Genomic DNA, 25,340 nt, shown 5'->3' on the forward strand with positions numbered 1-25,340 from the left:
AAACATATGTGAAGTCATTTATTGAATACTTTATAAATACTTTATTTCTTAAACTTTCTATCAAAAATATACTTAAATCTGAAATATATTGTGAGATAAATTTTTCTATCGTGAGATAAAAATGGTACAAGTAAATAAAGTGTGCGTAAAAATGTGTCAATGCTGGTGTGTTACTGCTTCAAAATATAATAAGAAAGAAAAATAACTTTTTACAGTGAAAAATATCATTGAAGGAGAGCTACGATTTTTTTGAGTAAAGAATTGATTAAATATGCATAAATCTTGATAATAATTCGATATAGAAAGTTTATTAATCTATAATACAAGTACTTCCGTTGATGAGATTAATAAAATTGATGTTTACTGTAATGTTAAATCAAGATAGAGATTTAATTAAATTAATTAAAAATTTTATTATAATTTTTTAGAAAACAAATATATTTTTTTCTTTAATCTTTCTCCGACAACAAGAGATTCTTAAATTAATAATTTAATTTAAATATGAAAAGAATATATTTAAAAAACTTTAAAAAACTTTAAAAGAATATAATTATAATAATTCTTATTGTTATAATATATCATCAAAAGTGTAAGTGCATCATCAGGGATTAATAAAGATATAATCAATATTAATAAAGATTTAATCAATATAAAATATTGATTAAATATGCATAAATCTTGATAATAATTCGATATAGAAAGTTTATTAATCTATAATACAAGTACTTCCGTTGATGAGATTAATAGAATTGATGTTTACTGTAATGTTAAATCAAGATAGAGATTTAATTAAATTAATTAAAAATTTTATTTTCGTGTTATCTCTTAAAAATCATATACACCATATGATCGATGAATTAATAATAAAAAATACTGTAATCTAGAATTTCTGACAATTGAAACCTACTTTGTTCAATCGAAGCGAATCATAAATCGAAAAAGAAGCGGAGATTCAAACTCACTTAGCAAAGATTCGAACCTTATTTAGCATAGATTCAACCCCATTTAATGAAGATTCAAACCGTGTTTATACCATTCCGTGTGTTGAAATAAACTGCGAAACATAACCTGTAAAAGTTAACTGTCAAACACTGTCAAACAGATTTAAGCAAATAGCAAGAATCTTGATTTCTATCGAAATATTACCATAACGATGGGAAAAACGTCGAAGGATAAGCGCGATATATATTATAGAAAGGCAAAGGAAGAAGGATGGCGAGCTCGAAGTGCTTTCAAACTACTTCAAATCGATACCGAATGTCACATTTTCGATGGTTTGTATAATAAACCTGTTTTACACTTACATATTTTATTATACATTTTGAGAAAAAAAATGAAAGGGATAGAAAAAAACAAAAGAGAAATACTTTAAAACTAATAATAATAAAGGAAATATATGTATTAAAAAAAAAACATTGTTTCCCTCTTTTAGGAGTATCCAAAGCAGTGGATTTATGTGCTGCACCTGGAAGCTGGAGCCAAGTCTTAGCTCGCAAGTTGAAGTAAGTAAATTTCAGAAAAGGTTGACACTAATCTACTCTATAAAATCTATTTAATAAAAAGTATGTTCCTTAAATATAAATACATGTATAAATTACAATATTATAGATTATTACTTATATATTTATTTTCTTTTATAAATACCTATATATTTATTTTTTGATACAGTGAAAACTACAAGAAGGCTTTAGAAACGGGCAATGCATCTCCTCCAAAAATTGTGGCAGTCGATCTGCAGGCAATGGCACCCTTGGAAGGAGTTATTCAACTACAAGGTGACATTACCAACACCAATACTGCACAGCAGATCATTGCACATTTTGATAACACTCAAGCAGATCTAGTAGTATGTGACGGAGCACCTGATGGTATGTATCTCACATTATTTTTGCGTCAAATCTAAATTAATTTATCTGAAATTATTAATGAATTTGATTTTATCCAGTGACTGGTTTACATGATATGGATATATTCATTCAATCGCAGCTTCTATTAGCTGCTCTGAATATAACTACACACATTTTGAGACCTGGTGGAACGTTTGTAGCAAAAATCTTTCGTGCTAAGGACGTGTCGTTCTTGTACGCTCAACTGAGGATATTTTTCCCTTACGTGTATTGCACGAAACCCAGTAGTTCTCGTAATTCAAGTATCGAGGCGTTTGTAGTTTGTAAAGACTATTCTCCACCAGAAGGCTATAAACCGCACATGCTGAATCCTTTACTGACGCATGAGCCATGCAATTTTGAAGAGTTAACAGGAGTCAATAGAATCATTGTTCCATTTATTGTATGCGGAGATCTTAATCAACCTGATTCTGATATGTGCTATCCATTAAATGTGAGTGTAACATTATTATATTTTTATTTGATTATGATTCATAGATATTTTTAGCAACAATCTTCTTTTTTTGCTTGTATATTTCATTATATCTTAATCTTATTATTATTTAAAAATGTTATTAGTTGGATGGGAAAAAATACAAGTATCATGAACCAGTACAAACTCCAATAGCACCGCCCTATGCTGAGGCGTTATCTTTGTTAGAAAATAGAAGAGCTGGAAGCTCTTTTACTTTTGATCATGAGACTGAATTTAACGAGACCGACATCAATATAGCAATTGAAAACGGTGCATCATCTATGGCAGAATTCAAGAAAGATGCATTAATTACTGCTACAGAAAACGACTCTGAAGATTCTGATATAATTGCAAAAACTGAAAACATTAAAGATGAGAATAAAGAAGAGGAAGCAATCATTGCTGCGTTACAAAATTTGTATGTGTCTGAGGAAGCTGAAAATATAGATAATACTTTAATATAATAAATGAAACAAATATATTTTCTTGTATTATGCTACACATTAAATTAATATATTAAGGGGACTTTTATAGTACGATTAAAAATATGAATTCTTATTTTCAATCTTAATTAATTTTCAAAAAATCGAACATTTATCAAGAATGTATAGATGTTTAATTATGATTAAATCAATTTTTCTCATTTTATAATTTTTTTATGATACAAAAAATATAAAATTTGTCCAAATTTAAATTTAAAATTTTCTTAATTCTTAAATGTCTATTTATTAATGAGATTTTATTCCAAATTCAATTTATTCAATTACATATATGCAAATCGGTGGAAATGAGATATGTATATACATATAAATTTAGATTTATATTTCCTTATAACGTTTGTTTTATATATGTATATATTTGTTCGTTTACATTGTTATGATCGCACGAGTGATATTATTGACAGACGGCTGGTCACATCAAACAGTAAACACAGGAACGTCATGATAGTAGGCGATCGCGTCTGAATATGTGGAAGGACAAGGTATTTATTAGAAGCATCTTATATTAATTTCCAAAAATTCCCTTTTTTTATTCGATAGGCAGACAGGGTTTGTCGATTCTGCAAGGACGTGTTCTGCTGCGCAAAATGTCGCGATCGCCACGTGAATAAGATGCATTTCGGCCTGAATGCCGACTGTTGCCTGTGCGCTTTTGAAATACTGCCGATACGATATGGCGAGTTTATGAAACTGAACCTGAGGGACGAGGAATTATTGAATCACATAGTGGAAAAACATTTGCCGTTACATTGTCAGCTGTGCGGTGACTTATACAAATCCAAAGAAGATTTCAAGTCCTTCGGTAATTCGCGAAACAAGTTTATAACGAAATTAAAAAATCTAATAATATGCATTCAACTCTTATAGTATATAAAAAAAAAATAAACCAATTAGAAGAAATTAATAAAAATTTCATATTTTAATGTCTTTAATAAAATTATATGTTCGATGACAGTCTAATAGATATAAAAAAATATTTTTCAAATATATAATACTATTTTTTCTAAGTCGCTTTTTGAATTGAGAAGTTTGTTTAAAATTTCACAATCAAAATAAATTTATTTAAATTTTAATTTTTTTGAAATGTTTAATTAATCAAAATAAATTTTTTTTTAATTTTGAAGATTATATAAAATATAAATTTACAACACACATACTCATATAGATTCATATAAACAATAAAAAAATTATATCTCTCTTAATTTCAAAATTATTTTAGAAGGAGTTGAGAAAAAATTATTTATATATAATCATTATAAATTTATAATATTTTATATACAATTATATTTAATTATATATAAGCTTTTTTTATACCGGATAAACTTTAGACAAGTGCAAGTGGTGGTCTCAATTTTCGTTGTCGCCGATAGGCCTCGAACAGAAGCTGAAACAATATTGTATAAGCAATTACAACGGAATTTGCACGCCACCCGAGCTCCAGCGAAAGACCAGCACACCGATGCTCGGCCAGAAGGCCAGTTTCGAGACTCCCTGTGTGCCATATTTCAGCCTCAAGACACCCAAAACAAACTCACCGATCAACGCTCAAATATCACAGAACAGCGGTATCTGCGGTATCACCGAGTTCTTCAGCTTCTCCTACATCTCAAACGAAGATACAACCCCTTTCAGAACCTTCAAGGACGAACAGTCATCCAAAAGTAATTCCGGCAGGAAGCTGAATATCATGCAGGAAGGAGATGAGACTGCTGATAATAAAGCCGAGAAAATAACTGCGGATGAGACGGTACATATGAATCTGACAAAAGCTGAAGGCGGGATTCTGGAATCGCCGGCCTCGAACGTCTGTGAGGAATCAGACAGAACGTCAGATGTTGTGAAGAAAGTAAGGTTCTCCGATCAACATGAAACTGTATCGAAATGCGACGACTCGATAAAGTCCTGCGTTAAGATCACGTTAAACGCATCGACGGAGGAGGAGAAGTTCCATGACGCTCATGAAATCTCGAGTACGCCAAGTGCGAAGAATCCGGAAGACACGAATGATATAAAAGACACGATGAAGATCGTGCAAGACATAGAGAATACAAAAGACAACCAGGTGGAGATCAAAAAGTGTTCTTTCGAAAAACCTCTGCAGAATTCTTTAGTCTATCTGCAAAACGACACGAAGAACACAGAAAAGGAGAATCAAAATCCAGAGATAAAAGACGAAGACTCGTCAGCTATGTGTCGGCAAGAATCCAGCAGGGTATTAATAACGGTGTTGATGGAAAGCAATTCGGGAGGTTTGAACACTGATTTGATGCCTCTAATTAATTCAGGTCTGAAGAAGCTACAGGAACAACTTGCGTCGACGAATCAATCGTCTTCGGAGGTTGAGTCTACTGATACTGTTAACTTACCCAAGAAATCTATTACGAGGATGCAGATGAGTGTCGAGAATGTCGAGAGTTATTCCACGAAGGATCCGACAGATTGTCGACAGATCGTGCCATCTTCTTCATTATCTATGCAAAACGTTAAAAATAACAATGGATTCTTTGCTGCCGTCGCGCAAGCTATGAAGTACGCCCTGAAAAGTTTCTCCGGTCAGTAAAAATTCCAACTACTCGTGAATTGACATATATTTGATAGAACTTTTTTAATAAATATATAATAGATCTTGTTAACACAATTCTAGAAAGCTTGAACCGCAATCTCTGTCCGAATCCCAATTTCAGGCTTGGGCATTCCAGCAAGCAACAATCAAGTCACGACAACTGAAGTAATCGAACAGCGGAAAATCATCGAGGAATCAACATCGACATCCCTAGAACCATCCACCAGCCACAGCATCCAGCTTCGACCTAACAAACGAGCCCGCGAAATAGCTGAGGTGACTTCAACTCAAGTAGATTCAGCCGCCGTGGACATCCAAAGTCCTCTGGCAAAACGTCAGAAAGGATGGTATACGATGATAAAAGCACGTCAACCGATTCATCGGATGCGAAACAGGTACACGGCGACATCGTCCAAAGGAGTGCAGGTTTTCAGTCAAGGATCTCTGACGGTTGGCGATACGGTCCTCCCGCTTCCTGTGCGAGCACATCAGTCTACGCAAACCGAATAATCACCTTTTTCTTTGTCAATAAAAGATTAAGATATCATTATGTATCCTGCCAGTATAGTAGACGAATTAAGAGAAATATTTTAATGAGAATGTATTTTATGAAATTAGTCATGAGCGTTTACAAAATTGTTTATATAATGGGACATTTAGTTTACAAATTTGTTTCTTGTTATAATAATTTATTACAGAATATTCAAAAAGAGATTTATTTCAAGTCGCAGTGACGTTACAAATATGTGCTGATATTATACATTATATTAAATACATTTAAAAGATGCTTGTGTGTCGCGAATTATATAAAAAGTACATTACTCTAATTCTTGGAATATATTTTATGATTGTTATTTTACGATTATGATTATTTAAAGACAAAACATTTTGAAATATTGTTCTGTTTTCTAATTTGTAATATCTTTTTCACATATATGTATGAAATAAAAGTGTAAGTTATGTCATTATAAATGTCAGATTTCATATATTCTTTTCTACATTTTCTTAATATTAATTTATATTATATTATTTAGTATCACATTAATAAAAGTAGAGAAAGCATGAATGAATTAGGATATACAAGATGTGTCTCAAAATCACTAAATGTTCTTTTAATTGTACCAGATTTTTTGGAGATCATTATTTTCAATGAAAATTTTAATGAAAAGAGAAATCATCATTTTGTTTATTTAGCAAGTTTTTATTTTTTACACTCATATATCTTTGTATAACTAAATCTTAAACTAAAATTTTATTAAATTAAACCTCACCTGAAATTAACTTAAAAATGTCTTGTTAATCTTTTAAGTCTACAAAGTTTAAATTGTGAAAATTCCTTCTTTTCTAATCATTTATAAATTAAAAATTATTATCTTGGCATTTTTACTGAGGAAAAATTATTTCTAAATTAGCAAAAAAAATCTGTTACAAAAAGAAACATCCAGTGATTTCGAGATACTCTATATGATACGTACGTAATCAATACATTTGGATCGAAAAATAAGAAGTAGAATCTTTATTTTTTTTTTTTTTAAGGAGAAGGAGCTGTCTATGCTTCCTTATGTGCATTTAAACTATGACACTAAATTACGAGTTATATCCATTTCTAAATCTTTGCAAATTCTCTGCTTAATTTTGGACAGAGAAATTAATTTTTATACTTAACCGTAATATATAAATGAAAAGAAATTTTTGTTCTCATTCTCTTTGAAAGTTAAAATACCACTCATTCAATAATGATCAGCTGATACGTAACATAAATGGCAAACTACTATTATCATCATATGATAATATGTGCTTCTATCCATTCAGTGCAACTGGAATTACTATTTACGATTATCATTCAACGCATGCGTCAGTAGTAAAGTGTACAGCGTGCAGCTATTAGATTTTGAGGTTATGAAACAATCATCTGTTATTCACATCGATAAGAAACAATAGTGATTTCTTCAGTGAGTATATAAAAAAGTAAGTTATAATTATTACAATAAGAGCAAACATTTTTTTATTGATTTTGCCTCCTATCAAATTTACTTATAATTATATATTTTTATTAATTAAATGGACACGTGCTTCTTGCAACAAAACTACAAACAATGCACTTGTGAGATTTAAAAAAATATAAAATTGTTAAATTCTTAACTTAAAAGTTTACTAGTATGAAGAATATTCTCTCGAATATTTATATTTCAATAGTGACAACTTTGGAATCACATAACTTTGGGATATATTTTTACATTTTATAAAATAAAAAATATGGCAAAACTATAAAATATAATTCTAAGAAAAAAATAAATACAAACAATTTACAAGGAAAATCTTTTTTAAGAATGTGTAGAAAACAGTTCAACTTTTATAATGAAAAATTTCGTAGACATTTTATTTAAATTAATAATTTATAATAAATATCTGTAAATATAACAATATGTCAAAATTAACAAATTAGAACTTGCAATAATTATTAATGTCTTATTTCTCCATATAACAGTGACTGTAATTATTTAAAATTATTTATAGTTTTGTCGCAATATTGATTCTTACAAATTGTATTCAATATTTCTTAAAATTACATGACTTAAAGTAAACACAATAATTTTAAAAATAAAAATAGAATTTGTCTCAGTAATATATTTTTTAGTGTTTCATTATATATCTTATAGTTTTGTTGTAAAATGTATACATTATAAATTTTGAAAATATTACATTACAGGAATAAACAACGTTAAAATGTCGTCATGGAAAAAAGCTGGGAAGATGAGTCAAAAAACTCATCGAGAACGTCATCAGCCAGAGACTCGCAAGCATCTCGGATTATTAGAGAAGAAAAAGGACTATATTTCCAGAGCCAGAGATTTTCAGGAGAAACAGGCAACGATCAAGCTTCTGCGGAAACGTGCATTGAACAAAAATCCAGATGAATTTCACTTTCACATGGTTAACTCTCAATTAGTAAATGGCGTTCATAGAGAAAAAGACAAGGAAGATCAGCACACACCCGAACAGATAAAGTTGATGGAAACACAGGATATCAGATATGTAGCATATAAGAGAAATATTGAAGCAAAGAAGATAGACAAGCTACAGAGCCAATTGCACATGATCGACGTGGCCAACGAAATGCAGAATCAACACATTTTCTTTGTGGATGATAGTACAGAGATGAAGAATTTTGATCCTGCCAAGAAACTAGACACACATCCGGCACTTCTGTCCAGACGTACCAATCGACCAAAGCTAAGTGCGATTAAAGATATGAAGTTACCAGAATTAGATGATAAAACTATTTCTAAGATTGAACAGAAAAAGCACATGGCTTACAAACAACTCGAAAAGAGGATTCATAGAGAACGCGAATTGACAATCGTGGAGCAAAAGTTGGAAATGCGCAGGGCATTAAAAGATAAAAAGATCAAAAAACCGAAATTAGTAAAACCTGGTTCAAAGGATAACGCTCCTATTTATAAATGGAAGTTTGAGAGGAAACGGTGACTTGTTTGTATCGCAGAAAGTTTGTAATAAAGTGTAATATAATTTTATTAGCGCCGTTAATTATGAATATGAATATTCAATGAAAGTCTGCACTTGGCAATTTATAGATATACAGCTCTCGTTATTTCTCTAATGTCGATTTCTTAATTTACTGTCTATAATTGATAATAATTGGTGATTGATAATGAAAAAAATTTTTAGCGTTTTTTGAAATTTTATACAGCCAATGAATATTTAACTCCATAATAACAACGATAGAAAAAGATTTATGTCTTATAATCTATATTATTGATAAATATTTATCGATTATATCGATAGCTATCTATTTTATATGTTAATATACATCATGTCATAATGGATATAATATAAACATATAAATATAATATTTATATAAACATTATCAAATCACTAAATAGACAGCAGTGTATCATTATAATTCAATTAAAACTGCAATCATTTATTTTATCATTATCATTTATCTCATTATTATTCATTGTTTCTTTTACTCTTATAAAATTAATCATTCATCTTCTCTTAGATTTTTAGTTCTACTATATTATTTCTTTAATTATTTAATTTTAATATTCTGCTGTTATTTTCCTTTTGCAACATTCCATTTTTCTATAATTCTTTTTATATTAATCAATCATTTCTTACAAAATAAGTTCCGAGTTTTTAGTTATTCCTCTCAATTGTTCTGCTATTCCGTTTGTTTCCGACACTTGCGTAGTCATCATCCTCTCAATGTCATTGATTCTATCATTTACGGCTGTTCCATTTGTTCATTTCCTACCGTGGACATTTCCCCGTTCGCCATGTCTGCTATTGTCATGTTATTCATTGGCATCATCGGCAGCTGCATTGATACACTTATACAATTATAATTGATCTGCCAAAGTTGTTTGGTAGCATAAATGTCTAGGCGAAGGCAAGCCGTGATGGATCTGCATTTAAAAAAAACAGAAATTACAAGCTGGAAATAAGTGTTTAAATAGAGGCAAGTTACGTAACAGATTTGATAAAACAATAAAAATTTTGAAAATTATAATTAAATTAAGAATTCTTGTTCGATTTTGAATTCTTTCCCATTAATAAGAATGAAGAAATTTCGATATATAAAATCGAGTTAAAAATTATTTAGATATTTACGTAGGAAGTAGGTTCAACTCCAAGATGTTGATACATGCAGTCGAGAACATGCAATTGGGAACGTTCACGCAAAATTTCAATGCTTTCAGGTCTGTAAAATAAATTTGTAAAACAATAAAATCGCTCTTGTAAAAACGTGACGATTGTTTCTCTATTTTGACGTTTATGAAATCTCTATCGCTTCTTTCATATGCAAATTTGTATGTTATCTCGGAAACTTTACAGACTTTTAGAATAATCGCCAATATTGCACAGTGTGAGATTGACGGAAAAAACTCACTCGTGATTGTTCTGGTGCTAATTGTGTCCGAACTCAGCGTGACATCAACGTTCAATCCGTTTCTCTGATATGTGAAATTCACGCATACTGCGATAGAAAGCAATAATCCAGCTTTTAATTTATTATTTTCAAATATGTACGTTCATAAAAAAAAATACTTTTTCTCTCCTCGAAAATTTTTCATTTCGAAAATGTTGAGATTTAGCAGGAAAATGAATTATTCAAATATGTACAAATAAAAAAAAATAAATAATTTTTCTCATCAAAAATTTTCAATCAAGTTGAATTTCAAAAACTTACAATCCTTTTTCTCTTTAGTATATCGGATGATCACACTTTGACAGCAAGAACAGGAAAAGGACATCGAGCAATTGCAAGCTTGTTGAGTAATCGAGATCGTTCTATAAATCAGAAATCCTCTGGATACAATGCCTGATAAAATGTTTCACTTATTAGCGTTTCTTATTTCAATTGATAATTCATATAATAAATGTCTGATAGAACAACATTTTTTTAATGAATTTATATTTTAATTATCCTTAAAAGTTTTTTTAATTATCACTGTTTGTCTAGTTATCGATATTGTACTTGGCTAGAAATAAAACTTCCTTAACTGATTTTATATATATGTATATATGTGATATATAAAATTTATTATGTATACATATTTATTTATTTATTATTTATTATATATAAAATTTTTTTCTATATGATTAAACTCATAATAAGATAAAAACTTATTAAGGTGATGGAAATGTAGTCGTTAACACTAACTTGTATGTGTAGCAATAGTTTCACGAACAAGATATAACCATATTAAAATAAGAGCACTGATGGTATGCGAATTCATATTTACATATTACGTTTATGATGGTATAAGAAAATATATATGTTCTCTTCTCTCGTGAAATTATATTAGTTTAATATCCAGTTGTGTGTGCAGCGACGTTTCGTTTCGCACTAAACACTTTCTGCTTTTATGCGTTCTGCTAGGCATTGTACAGGATGCAATCATGAGCTATTATATTATGGGAAAATATCCGGAATGTTTTTGTCAACTCTTAATTATATATAGGAGTGAAATTCACTATTACATTCATGCAACCAATATTCATTTTTCATGACTCAAACTAAAGAGCAATGAATACTGTTATTAAAACAAAAATATATTTTAAAATATGATTAATCATAACGAATGGTTTAATAAATAATTGTAAAAGAAAGATATTTTACATACATTAGATTTTAAATCATTTATAATAATTATGAATATTTAAATGAAATTAAAAAGTGACGTGATTGCAAACAAAACGAATTATAAAATGTATGAATTTTATTTTTAATTGAGCACATTAGACATATGAAATATTCTTTAATATCTTATATATATACACACAAATAGTTAATAAAACTTTTATTTCTTTGATCTATTTATTAATTATTATTAATAAATAATTTACATATAAAAATAATATATATAAATAATAATCAATATTTATTATACTTATACATATTTTTCTAAAATATTGTTTTATAATTACATGCATAGATATAATCACAATTTCACAATTTTAATATTAAAAAAATTATTTAAGAAAAGAGAAAACATTATGTGATTTGTATAAATTAAAATATAATACATAATACAAAAAACAAATCGATATTCTTGTTTTATAATAAAATATCAAGATTTTAATCATATAAAGTATGTACAGTTATTTATAATATTATTTATTTAATTATTAATAAATGAATATGTATATATAATACATAATTTATAATATTAATATTATCTATTTTTACAAACAGCATTCTTAGAATAAATCATCATCGTCATCATCATCATCATCATTTTCATCATCTTCCTCGTTCTCATCATCGTAATCATTTTCATCATCATTATCGTCATCCGGAAAAACTTCTAATTGACCCAAACCGCCTCCATCTTCTGGTTTTAAAAGGGCTAGCCCATTTGAACCGAATCTAAGGCAGTCTAAACTCACCTGTACAAATAAACACATTTTACACATCGTGCAACTTAAATATTTATTATATTTAATATATCCCATACTTTTAATATAAAATTATACAAACAATTTATGTGTTAAATTTGCATTACTTCTATAGAAATGCGTGTTGGTGTATCCAATAATATTCTTTACAAGAACGAATTCTTAAATCTGACCTTGAACACTGTCGTATCCTGGAATTTTCCCTCCATATTGACACACAGATGAATATTTCTACCTTGGAAATATATATTATAAAATCTCACGCATGCTCTTATGAATGGTAGCCTTGGAAAAGGAACGCATACTGGTCTAGGATTCTTCCCTGAAGATAATATTCTTTATAATTATATAATTGTTTACAATATATAATTTACAATATATAATTGAGAACAAATAAAAAAAAATATTACATAGGAATCTCTATCTAGAGGTTCTCTTTTTCTTTCGTCTATAAATTTTGTTGATCAATCGAACGTAAACCCACTGTACGCCTTACTCACCAGAAACAGTCCTCGTATAAAGGGCTTTATCATTCATCAAAATGTGTACAGTGAAACTAAACTCGTCGGGATCGTACGTGATGTTCGCACAAGCCTTCTGTTTCCACCTGTCGTACAAGATCCGCGAACAACATCCGCAAACGCCACCAAGACACTGACAAGGTCCTTGTCTTGTAGCAGTAACCGTATCATTTCCCGACGAATTCGTAGCCTGTTTCAGCAGCGTTTTTAGCTGTTTCAACTCCTCCACCGAAAATTCCTCAATCTCGCTGCTGACGATTTCTCTCTTTGTCGTAAGATTCTCGTCGATCCTCGATACCGAAGCCGATCGCGTCGCAAGGACCACGATCAACAGCCAGAAAGCGGTCTGCTTCATCCTGTGTCCTTGATCTTGCCCGACGTTTAATCAAGGCAAGAGGACATCTCCTCAAGATGTGCTCCTTCCCGAACGATCGAAACTTGACTGGCCGGTTAGTGAATGCTCGTTTGTTGACCCCGTTTTACGGTGAAATTTAGCCTAGCGAGTCGTTCTGCATTTTATGTCATCAACTAGAACTTGTTATAGCGAAGCAATGATTCTTAAAAAATATTGTCAAACGTCGCAAATATCTTCTTGAATGTTAAATATAATAGAAATAAGAAAAAATTACCTAAAATTACAAATAAATTCAATTATAATTTTAGAATTAAATTAATCTATAATTATCTATAATTAAAATGAGAGTATATTTTAAATAAGAAGATAAATGATAATTAATATTTATATGTATTCGATGAGTGTCTCACAAAAAATCAAGGCAAATTTAATGTGATTGTACATTTAAATTTACTCTATAATGAATTTATATACATATGCATTTGAACATTCATTATATTTTATTATAATAAATAATAATTATATATTAATTGTAATAAATATAAATTTATTTATATAGAGTGCACGAATAATAATAAATAATATATATAATTATGTACACAAATATCATAACTTTAATTGGCCAATGTGATCTTCCCCTTCGGGCGTCAAAGTTTGATTGCTTGGTAGCTCGGTGGGATCTGATTCGAAGTTCACGTCGTCAAACACTTCCGGCCCGTTCGATTCTGCTATTTCCGGTTTTGCCACTTGGAGAACACTATTGGCATCTTCAGGTTTTATCCAAGAGATCCCGTCCTCGCCGATCTTTACACAATCGAAGTGTAAGACTAGGATCGGCCATCTCACCACATGCGTCTCGAAATCGATACACGCGTGTAAGTTTCTTCCGGAAGTGTGGATGTTGAAGAAGCGCACGCAGAAGGATATAAAAGGAAGATAGATAGGCATGCACAGTGGTGGCGGATTTTTAGCTAGAAATACAATTATATGATTTAATTTGTTACGTTATAAAATTATTATATATGAATATACAAAGATTATAATATATTTAAAAATTATTATTTTTAAAACAAATACACTTAAACATAGTTATTTAAAAGTTTATTCATCAAATTTCATGCAAAACTTATGTAAAATTATAATTTACTTTTTACTTCCCTTCCTCTCCATAAGATGAACAGATATTCCTTTAATTTTATAGAATAAAAAATTGAAGTGATTCTAATTTTCTTCATCAAATAGATTTTTTTAAGAATCTAGAAAGAATATATATGTATGGTAATTATTCAATCACTCACCAGATATGGTACCCGTGCTAAGTACTTTTTCGTTTATTATAAATTTAAATTTGATGGCGAAATCTTGAGGAATATAAGTGAAATTGGTGCATGCTTGACGATCAAAATTAAAGGTGGTTATATTGATACCACCACAACAGCCGCATGTCAGATTTCCGCAATTGCATCCTACGCCGTGGAAAGCAATTCTAGGTAAAGGGTTGCGACCGACTTCCAGTTCGCCTTTCAATCCCAACTGTGTATTCGGATCGTAGTATATCATATCAAATTTGGATATATCTAAAAGAAAATAATTCTTAGTTAGATAAATTTATGTATAATTTCTTAAATAATGGCATTAATTTCTCTGTAATATATGTAACACTAATTTTTAATTATAATATAACAATGTTATATTTGGTTACTGTAATAAAAGATATCCTTTTATTCATGAGTTATAATGATTATATATTTATACATTCCATAAAAATATTTTAGAATATTTTAGAATAATGTTTAATAATAAATAATATTGCTCATTTTCATATTAATTTTTATTGTTGAATTTCAGGATATTAATTGCAAGAATGATTTCTTCTTACCTTTATAATCGATATCTGCAGTGACATCCTGAACTATTAATATCAGAAGAGACATGCAAAGCCAATTGATTAACATTATTGGACGATTATTGAACGATACAACCTTCACGCTTCGATGTCAGCAGCAGACTGGAATTGGACACACATTGGACCAAGCCACAGGGGCGTCATTATTCTCATTAATTATGCATCAACTTTCCATAGAAGGTAAGATCGGTTCACTCAACAAATCGTTACAGCATAAATTAATCGAAAGACAATCCCAAAATATTCTTGATTTTATTAAAAATTGATATAAGATAATAGATATTTGACGAATCTGAATATAATTATTATATAAAAATACTTATCTCGAGATAATTAATAATTTTGAAAATATCTTTTTAAAGATTTTCTTCTTATATCTCGAGAAATATTGTAAAGCAGAATTTAGATTAGTATTGAACAATGATCTATCAAAATAGAAAATACATAGCATTTGTTAAGAAATAGAGATTTCTGATAAATTATTCTCTTACACATAAAATGAGGATATGAATAAATTAAATTATATTTTAAATTACTAATAGCTTCTATTTTTAACAAAATAAAATGCATATGAAAACTATTTTTTCACAGAAATCACAGAAATCTCATACGATTTAAAAATAACACGGTTCAGTTTTTTGCAAGTAGATAAACTTTTTTAAGCAGAATTCATAAAGAAATTTTTTATAAAATCCACAAAGAAATTTTTCTTCAGAAATATTTTTCAAAAAGTTATAAATTTTTATGTTAGATATTAAATTTTACAAATCTCTTTTTAAAGTTGATAAAAATAAATTATTTAAAGCCTTTTTTTGTAATATTCTTATGTAATAATTCCTTAATAATAATTTAGTTATGATAAATCTATAATTTAGTTGTGACAAAAAAATAATTTAATTATGATAAAAGACAAAAACCACAAAATTAATAAGTAATGCATGATAGCACAAATTATATTTTTATTTAATTTATTTAATTACAATAATTACAATATCAATAAATAACTTAAATATATATAAATAAATCATAAATATTTCTTTGTTCTTAATAAATATCATTAAGCTAATCGAGCAAATTATTATGGCTGAGGTCACAAACAATCATGCATCTTCCTCATGTATAAACTTTTTCAGATTCTTGTATTGAAACCTTTTTAACAGCTTGTATTCTAAAGAATCTCATTCGATTTTATTTGAGCTTCCTTTCGAGAGAGCTCTTCCATCTTTGTTCTGTCGAATCTTTCTGTATCAGTCTCCACATAATTTAATAAATACAAAATTAATTATATAAAAAGATAATTGTGCGTAACGAAGTAAACCATTATTTTTCAACAATAAAATTAATTTATATTACAAAATTATCTCTTTTATATAATATTATCAAATAATAATTAGAATATTATTATTATTTTTATATTTCGTTAGAAAACAAGATTTGGAAAAATGTAGAGACTTTTATAATTTTATCATTAAAAAATGGGTCTAATAGTTATATCACAATTATATTAATCCACCGAATTTTGTATAAACATTCTGCTGATCCGATAAAATGCCTCAAGTCTTATCGGAACAGCGAATTTATGATTAAATAAGAAGAACTTTTTCCGACTTTCAATTAGCCTACTGACTAAAGCTCTATTACATTTTAAAGCCTTGTGAGTTTGCTTTGACGATTTCCTCCGGAATGCTTTCTAGTCAAAAAGTCCAATTCAGCATCATAATCCTCATTGTCATGTTCATTGGTGTTTGTTTGATTACCTTTATTTTTCTTACTTTTGCCGGTCTCCATAAGAGCACTCAGCATAGCGTCTTCCTCCTCGTCATCGTCATCGTCCAATTCAGCAAGATCCTCAGCTTTCTCATCGTCATCGTCGTCATCATCATCATCCTCATCCTCATGCTCTGTGTATTTTTCATCATCTAATTTATCTTCATTATCTCCGTCTTCATCATTCTTATCTTCGTCATCGTCATCGAGTACTTCATCCTCATCGTCATCGTCGAGTACATCATCGTCGTCATCGTCTAAAATATCGTCTTCATTAATATCTTCATCGTATTCGTCTTTGATGGGTTTCTTTGCTGGTTTCTCAGGATCATGGATGGCATTGACACTGGTGGACGTCACGCTAGGTTTCTTCTCTCCAACAACTCCCTTCTTTACTTTATTAATGGTCGCCTTGTTAGGCTTCACGAAGTACGTAATTTTATTAGAGGCCTCCGTGATTTGTTCCTGATTCTCATCAGTGTTGTTTTCGGTATTGCTCTCAGTCAATCCCGTACTTCCCTCGTCTACCACTTTAACAGGTTCCTCAGTGTCATCATCGTGTTCCTCGTTATTTTCCGACTCGGTCGGGAAAGTTGATAGTTCATGATTCTCCAGCGATGTCGGCGTCGTTGGCCTCGATAAAATCGGAATAGTAAATTCTAATAATGGCGCCACAGTGGTAATTTTGGGTTTCTTCGTGGCAGTGTCATCCTCGCCGGTGAAGATATCCAGCAGAGCGCTAAAACCCAAGATATCGTCGTCATCGTCGTCGTCATCTGACTCTTGCGTGTCGCTGCCTCCCGAAGCATCCGGGACAGAATTGAAGGAAGGTCTTTCGTCCTCTTCGTCATCGTCATCGTCGTCATCGGAGCCAAGTCCAAAGAAATCATCATCATCTTCTTCTTCGACGGATTCCGCCTCGACAATCGGAAGTGGCTCGGCCGGTCGAAGCTTCAAACCTTCTGGACCAAACCTAAAATTTAGGATAATATAGGATATTTTTAATAATAAAAAAATGCCTTAATAAATATAATTTATTGATTAAATAAATTAAAGATTAAATTTTTATTTTTCTTGAGTGTAAATTCTCTCTCTCTCGTATCATATATGTTATGAATTAAAATAAAATAAAAATCCAAGTGATATTTTAATCATTAAATACCTGAAGCAACTGACGCGAAGACTAGCTTCCAGTTCAGTAGATGACTGCAGTTCTAAACCAAGGCAAGCTTTGAAGTGATTCTTCGCATCGCGTTGGATGGAATAAATTCTGCCGCAGAATTTGGTAAAACCACCCGGTAAAGGGACACATACAGGCTTCGGATTCTTCCCTGGAATTTATAATATTTTCTCGATACATATATCCAGGGTTGGGAAGTAACTCGTTACTTGTAACGAAGTTACAGTTATAGTTACTTTTTTTCGGTAACTCTAACTTAACTCGTTCCTTTTTTTCAATTTGTAACTGTAACTTAACTCAGTTACATATTTTCGGTAACTATTAACTAATTTAATAATTACTTTAATAGTTACTTTATATATATATATATATATATATATATATATATATATATATAAAGATTTAAAATATATATGCATATATATATATATATATGTATTTTTTTTTAATCTTTGCAAATCGTATTGGACCGCCTTACACTTGCGCATAAACGCTTTTATCGATACTTTATGATCCAATGCATATGCTCCCATTTTTTATTAATAAAAATTTTAAACATATTGAATCATTTAACATATCTTAGTATTTCATGATATGTGTTACATATGTATTAATCATTATAATATGTAGAGTATTTCATGTATGTTATAAATATTAAAAAAACTAACTAAAAAAATATAGTAATAAATATTTGTAATAATTTGGATTATTCGTGATGTATATATATATATATATATATACATATATAAAAAATATAGTAAAAAAGTAAAGATTAATTATATACATATACTATCTATCTTAAAATAATGAAATTATAAGAGCGATGCAATAAAATTATATTTTTTATAAGTTTTCTTTTACATTAAATAAAAATTTTTGTTTTTATTTAGCTGTTTTTAAATTAAAATAAAATATATTTCTCTCTTTAAAGTGAATGCCATTCTAAAATTCCCTATAATTTGCAAGAATTAAATTAATACCTTATAAGATTGTCATTAAATTTTTATTACTGCGTGCAGATTTAATATTTTTATTTCCATTCCAAGGAAGTAACTACAAAGTAACGACTCGTTACTTTTTAAGTAACTGTAACGCGTTACTTTTCAGAATCGATAACTTGTAACTGTAACTAATTACATTTTTTACTAAAAAAACTGTAACTGTAACTAATTACTTTTATAAAGTAACTTTCCCAACTCTGCATATATCGAACTCTTTCTTTCCTTTAATTTTTATTTAAAGAAATTATTAAGAGAGATATGTGTATATATATATATATATATATATATATATATATATATATATATATAATAAAAATATAATATCTCTATATAAAATAAATAAAAAATAAAATAAAACATATCTAATTTAAAAATGCATTATTGAAGGCATCTTAAATATTATATGATTTATATATTGAAAATATTTAAAATAACTTGTTTAGTTTAAGTAAATTGAGATCGTTGATCGAAATGGAAAAAAACATACTCGATATTAACATCAAAATCATCTAAACAAATACTTTCACTCTGACTCCAGACTGACACAAATTTGCCGAATAACGGCAAATCGCGTCTACGCTTCACACATTCGAAAGGAACTATATAATCTATTTTTTATAAACTCTGGAGAAACATAAATGTGCCATTTAACGGCACTGGAGTATGAAATTTGCCCAATATAATGAACCTAAAACTCAACGTGTACATATTTTATTCGTCATTATCTTATATTATTTGGCTTGCATTAAGAGTTATATAAATATATATATTGGGTGAATGTCGGATTATATTTTCTAGACATTACACTAATTTTTTTGAATGCACAATTAACAGTTTTTTTCCGATAGTTAGATGCGTATTTTTTTATATTAATAATATTATGTAAATTATAAAGAAAATATCGGTCGTACCATTCATTGAAATATAATCTGTAATAAATAATTCCTGGAAAAATATTAATTTTACGAAATACAATCAGAAAAAATAGCGGGACGACAACTGTTAATCGTTACCGTTACCGAATACCATATTTACCGTTAACGATCGTGCTGGTTAATATGTTGTCGCCAAAACTCAGCTGTACTGCCAAATTGTCACCTTGTAGATATTGCAGCGAGGCACATCCTACGAATTTCAAATCCAGAAAGATTCTTTTATCATAAGAAAAAATAATATAATATATATTTTATTACAAACAAGAATCTAGAAAGAATTATTTGATATAATAATACATGTAATGCGAATACGATGAATAATAAACATTCATGACACGTTTTCGCTGCACTCTCATTTTTCAACACAATTGCGTTGCACGATAATTACCTGGTCCTTTTAGCTGCACAACCGGTATGTGAAAGTCCCGACAGCAATTGCAGATGTTCTCATTACAGGTACAGTATCGGTTTACGCTATCGGCCGCCTGTTTCAATGACATCATCGATAGACTCATATCACTGTACTTCGTGTTATCCGCGGCGCGAGCTACTCGATGTATCTCATCGTGATCTGGGAATGTTGTTATAATTTTATAAGAAAGGGCTTTATGATTTCTTTCTTCAAAATATTGCGATTAACACTAGAAAATTGTATTTTTTAATTCATATAATTAAAGTTTTTCTTTCCAAAAAAACAAAATGTAACAATTTTGCCTGTATTTTTTGTACAATCTAAAATTTATATATGTATCCTCTTTTTTAATTTTTCAATTAGGTTTATTTTTTTATTCTCCTTCATTATACTTATTCTCCTCTTAAAAATTTATTCTTATTACCAATTACTCGACCATAAGCCGCAAATGCCACCAGCAAGAGGATGAGCAATAACTCGAAAATCGTCGACAGTCGCATCCTGTCGCCCGTTCTGCAAACAATGACAAAATCATGCAATGCGATCGCCATATTACGCAGTGAAAAGATCCGTTTTGTATGTGACGACACGTTTCAATCCTTTCGACTGATTTCGATAAAAACTATGATAAAAAAAATCGTGAAAATACAAGAATTTTTCACGCGCGTGCTGACGCAGACATTGCGCAAGTTGTTCTGAACCATCGCCATAAATTTTATCGCAAATTTTATTGCAACTAATTTATTTATTCACATGTATTTCATTACGCAATTTAATGTAATTTTTAAGGAGCTTTTTAATAAATATACTGTAATAATAATTTAACTAATATTTTAACAACTGCAAATTTTATCATAATTAATTAATAAAAAAAGTGAAAAACTTGATATAACTAGAAAACAAGATCTCTCTTAAAAGCCGCTTAATCGGCTTAACAAAAATTTCGGAAATTTTTTTTTTGAAATATAATGTTAGTAAAATCTCTTGAATACACATTTTATATTGAAATTCTAGAGAATTTTCACGAAAACGTTTCATCGATTGAGCGACTTTTGAGATCATCACATTTCAATTTTACGCAGAACGCGTTTAACTTGTCACGCAAAGTGCACATTGAAAAAGTTCATTGAACGTGTATTTCTTTCCTTCTTCTCTTTCTCTCTTTTTCTCTTCCCTCTCATCTTTTAATAATTATCTCGTAGTTATTATCAGCGAACAATAGAGACACTCGTTCCGCTTGTTAATCGTCGAGATAGACCGGTAATTTCGGATCTTTCTATCCTTTGATTCTGTCAAGATTTTCACTTTTTTTAATAATTAGAAAAATTATTAAATCATTCCAGACGAGGGAACAAATTTTTCTTCCGGTTTCAAACGCAAGTTCCTTTCGCATGTCTGCGACCGGTTGACCTAAATCCCGGTTACGGTCAAAGACGTGCGTCAGAGAGGCGCTACTTGAGACTTGATGGACTTTAGTGATACTATCGAGGAAACACGCGGGAGAAACACATTCGTGTCACCGTTATAGAATGCGTTATATGGTCAAGGGGCTGGATACGATCAGTGTTACATTTCATCATGTCGCCAATAAAGTCAATCGATCGATTCTTTTCGCATCTTGTCCAGAAAACGAATTATAAAAAGAAGTACTAGTGCGATCTACAGAATGATTTTTGGAACTTTGTGTATCAATCTGGACTTGCTAGATTTTACTAGGACAAGAGTAATAGATTATTAATACGTAAATAGATAATATAACTGTGTAATATAATTGCGTTTGCAAAGATTCAGATTTTTACTATTTAAGTTAAGTTTCTTTTTTTTCTTTTTCTTTTCTGATATATTATTTTCTTTGCTTATTTTCTCTTTAATTCTTTACTTCTAACTTACTTGCCTGATAATGTTTGAAATATTAAATAAAATTTTATATAATAAACGAAAAAGATACCTTCCCGGAAATGTAAACATTGATCCCGTTTCACACTCTATCAACTCCATCCTTAAGGAACTTATAGATAGTAACTTAATTCTACTAAATGCAAATAGAAGAGAAGATTATAAATATTATCGAGAGGAGATTATTTAAAGAAGATCAAGAGATCAAGAATATTGAATTTAAAGAATTACCACGTCTAGACGAGTCTTCTTTTATTACGATACTTTTTCCAACCTTCGAACAGACGGATTGTATATACGTGAGTCTACCCACCTGTGGGTTGTTGAGAAGAAATCCAAGGAGGCGGCCGTGCTCGTGCTCTCCTGCACCCTGCGGCTCTTTTTCCCTGACTCTTCGTCTTACGGAGGCCAATGTCCAACTGAAGATGCCGCCCAACTCCCCCCAAGGTCTCTTTAAAAGTCGGTCAGACCGACCACCACCTGCCGTCTCGCAGATCGCTGCTAGGATTATTAAACATTCTAATGCGTTCTAGGTAAATCAGAGACGGTTCTCTCGCACCAATCGTTTGCTTCCGAATTTTCGTCGCCCCTCGTCGACGACAGCGACCGGTGTCATCGTCGTTCCAATGACGAAAGCGCCTTTCCATCTCTCTACAAACCGGTACCGGAGGCTCATGATGCGTACGGATGAATGAAGATGTTCCCGAATGATTCAACTCGTACGAAAATATCCTTGAGGATCCGGGGGGTGGGAGGGAGGGGGGGGAAGTCATGCCAGTTGGACTTCCGGATTCCGTCAGAAAAAGCGACAGCAGCCTTTGCGACAATCCTCGCGGTACACTTATTTACATAAAGTCGTTTGAATGAATTATTGTAGTAAAAGGAAATAAATAATACATAGGATGTCCCGGGGAAATATTCCGGAAAGATAAATATGTGAAAAGAATATTTACGTATTTTTTAAAGATACCATTCTACAGCGAAAGTCCAGAAAGTAATTATTAGTTATCTCTATATCTTTCAACATTAGATTTCTGGGGAATGGAAAATTCTTTAAAATATTAATTATAAAGTTTCATCGTTACATATGCCACGATTCTCAGTCGGATATTATTAAACGTATTATAAATTTGAATTATTTTGTACACCTTGCAGTGAGACCTAATTCTTGCTATTTTCTATATCGTTCTAATTTTCTATATGCATAACTTACGATGCATCGACAATCGGCGCAAGTGACATTCATTCTTTATTCGCATCGTACGTGCCGATTGCTTTGACATCTATATTATTATACAGGCAGATTTCGAGGAATTGCTATTAACTATTTAAATCTTTTTGATATTTTTTATAATATTGGATTAATTGGAATAATTTTATAGATGAACAAATAAAGAAGTTATAATTCACGTTGTCTAATAAGTCTTCTTAGATTCTTCTCTCTTTCTTTTTCTTCTTTAATATAGTATCTTTAAAAGGCACACTAAATTTTTTATTATGATTATAATAAAATAAATAGAATATAATAGAATAACAAAATAAAATAAAATAGAAGATGATAGAATGAAATAAAAGAAAATAATATAATATGTATAAAAAAATAGATATAGTCTAATTAAAAAGTAAAAATCGTAAAAAAGAAAATTGGAATAATGGAAACAAATGCAACTAGTATTATACATATATATGTATCATCAATCAAACTTATAATTCAATTCTCCAAAGTATTTTCCAATTTTTACGTAATGATACAATCAATTGGCGACGCAGCCATAAACTCATGCAAGACGCGACGAGTTCGCGACACAAATTCTAACCGAAGACCCACTTTCATGCACGTTCAGTCTCCTTCGTGGAAGTTTCGTCTCGTCCGAGAGAAGAAAGAGGAAAAATATCCAGAACGCGCGTAAAGAACGACACGAGTGCAGCGCGAAATTAATGCTGCCTCTTGTTCGTTCGTTTGCCCCTCGTGGAATTCTCGAAGCGATCCACGTTCGTGTTTTGGCGGTTAAGGAGGGGCCTTTCTCCGGTTAGTGGGTCGAAGAAAGTAGTAAGAATGGTGGTTTACCTTGGTTAATATTTGTTTATTTGACGCCTGGCCCATCGATAGCGATGGCCTGGCGTCTACCGCTATTAGTATTAGAGCTTCTAATTAGATGTCTAATTAAAAGCAAATAGCGTTTCTCAGAATAAAAATAAAAAAACCTTTATTTAAAAAAAAATTTTATGACGTTTCAAATGCATAGTTTTCTTGGATTGAATTGAATCGCATTAAAATCAACAAAATAGACTCTATTACTTCCCTGTCTCGAGAATAACGATTCGATCTTCGGAGTTTCCTAAAAATATCGGCAAATGACGTGTAGGTCATTCGATTGGCATGCGAGGGACCAACGAGTTTTTACGTAATCTGGAATAATTGTCGATAATTATCGATCGCAGCGTGCCTTCGATTTCCTTCCGTAATTGTATAGGCAAAGAAAAAACGTGAAGAAGCGATTCCGACGTGCAATCGCACTTGCCAGCGCGATTAGATTTACATGACGATTAAGGCGGAGTAATCGCGTGTTCGTGATATTGAAGTCTCGTGACGTGAAGAGATTATTTACGCAATTATAGTATCTAACCAATGGTCATTTCCCGGCGATGATTGACAACAGAGTAAATATCTAGTCGCTTCGGGGAGATTGCTTCCTTCGATATAATTACATAACTTTGGAGAAATCGCGGTCTTTTTGTACTGAATTTTTTAAAATTGAGAATAGAAATTTTAATCTTTCTTCAATTTCTTCAAACAATTCAAATAATTTATATTGATTTATTTTAATAATTATTGAACTGAACAGCACACATCTATCTTTATTTCCTTTAAATCGATACCTGATATACAAAAATGCCTTTACTTCTAAATGGACAGGGTGTGTTTTCGCGTTATAATGAATCGAAATTTATTAAAGATGTTTTCTGTTTTAAAGAAAATATCCTTTTACTTGGTTCTTTTTTTAATAATCAC

The 25,340-nt window shown here is 30.3% G+C and overlaps 7 protein-coding genes across 8 annotated transcripts; 3 read left to right on the forward strand and 4 right to left on the reverse strand.

The window, feature by feature from the left end:
• Positions 1–934: 934 nt before the first annotated feature.
• Positions 935–3,453, forward strand: Trm7-32 (tRNA methyltransferase 7-32). Its single transcript, XM_083085908.1, has 6 exons — positions 935–1,274; positions 1,433–1,502; positions 1,669–1,868; positions 1,946–2,340; positions 2,466–2,779; positions 3,266–3,453. The coding sequence occupies exons 1-6, from the start codon at positions 1,154–1,156 to the stop codon at positions 3,324–3,326; spliced, it is 1,161 nt and encodes a 386-aa protein (XP_082942034.1). The 5' UTR covers positions 935–1,153; the 3' UTR covers positions 3,327–3,453.
• On the forward strand, positions 3,134–6,300 carry LOC145963735 (uncharacterized). The gene is made up of 4 exons (XM_083085904.1): positions 3,134–3,343; positions 3,402–3,663; positions 4,190–5,413; positions 5,546–6,300. Exons 1-4 carry the CDS (start codon positions 3,329–3,331, stop codon positions 5,932–5,934), a joined length of 1,890 nt encoding a protein of 629 aa, XP_082942030.1. The 5' UTR covers positions 3,134–3,328; the 3' UTR covers positions 5,935–6,300.
• Positions 6,301–7,262: 962 nt separating this feature from the next.
• On the forward strand, positions 7,263–8,960 carry LOC145964203 (putative U3 small nucleolar RNA-associated protein 11). 2 transcript variants are annotated; one of them, XM_083086676.1, is made up of 2 exons: positions 7,263–7,376; positions 8,135–8,960. In XM_083086676.1, exon 2 carries the CDS (start codon positions 8,152–8,154, stop codon positions 8,911–8,913), a length of 762 nt encoding a protein of 253 aa, XP_082942802.1. In that variant the 5' UTR covers positions 7,263–7,376; positions 8,135–8,151; the 3' UTR covers positions 8,914–8,960. The 2 variants fall into 2 exon arrangements, with proteins under 2 accessions (XP_082942802.1, XP_082942801.1); XM_083086675.1 differs by having other exon boundaries at positions 7,267–7,392.
• A 410-nt stretch (positions 8,961–9,370) lies between these two features.
• Positions 9,371–11,192, reverse strand: LOC145964615 (uncharacterized). Its single transcript, XM_083087591.1, has 5 exons — positions 11,117–11,192; positions 10,643–10,774; positions 10,343–10,429; positions 10,063–10,153; positions 9,371–9,857 (listed from the first exon to the last, which is right to left on the reverse strand). The coding sequence occupies exons 1-5, from the start codon at positions 11,190–11,192 to the stop codon at positions 9,677–9,679; spliced, it is 567 nt and encodes a 188-aa protein (XP_082943717.1). The 3' UTR covers positions 9,371–9,676.
• Positions 11,193–12,065: 873 nt separating this feature from the next.
• LOC145964065 (uncharacterized) lies at positions 12,066–13,303 on the reverse strand. The gene is made up of 3 exons (XM_083086448.1): positions 12,855–13,303; positions 12,528–12,676; positions 12,066–12,345 (listed from the first exon to the last, which is right to left on the reverse strand). The coding sequence occupies exons 1-3, from the start codon at positions 13,228–13,230 to the stop codon at positions 12,157–12,159; spliced, it is 714 nt and encodes a 237-aa protein (XP_082942574.1). The 5' UTR covers positions 13,231–13,303; the 3' UTR covers positions 12,066–12,156.
• Positions 13,304–13,836: 533 nt separating this feature from the next.
• Positions 13,837–15,212, reverse strand: LOC145964366 (uncharacterized). Its single transcript, XM_083087020.1, has 3 exons — positions 15,110–15,212; positions 14,529–14,807; positions 13,837–14,201 (listed from the first exon to the last, which is right to left on the reverse strand). The coding sequence occupies exons 1-3, from the start codon at positions 15,183–15,185 to the stop codon at positions 13,837–13,839; spliced, it is 720 nt and encodes a 239-aa protein (XP_082943146.1). The 5' UTR covers positions 15,186–15,212.
• Positions 15,213–16,188: 976 nt separating this feature from the next.
• Positions 16,189–23,176, reverse strand: LOC145963837 (uncharacterized). The gene is made up of 6 exons (XM_083086095.1): positions 22,641–23,176; positions 20,856–20,944; positions 20,408–20,590; positions 20,120–20,209; positions 18,066–18,234; positions 16,189–17,876 (listed from the first exon to the last, which is right to left on the reverse strand). Exons 2-6 carry the CDS (start codon positions 20,929–20,931, stop codon positions 16,781–16,783), a joined length of 1,614 nt encoding a protein of 537 aa, XP_082942221.1. The 5' UTR covers positions 20,932–20,944; positions 22,641–23,176; the 3' UTR covers positions 16,189–16,780.
• Positions 23,177–25,340: the final 2,164 nt, after the last annotated feature.

This window comes from Camponotus vicinus, unplaced genomic scaffold (genome assembly GCF_025532165.1).
Source record: "Camponotus vicinus isolate PSW18456_S1 unplaced genomic scaffold, iyCamVici1.0 SCAF_13, whole genome shotgun sequence".
In the NCBI taxonomy this organism is placed as follows: domain Eukaryota; kingdom Metazoa; phylum Arthropoda; class Insecta; order Hymenoptera; family Formicidae; genus Camponotus; species Camponotus vicinus.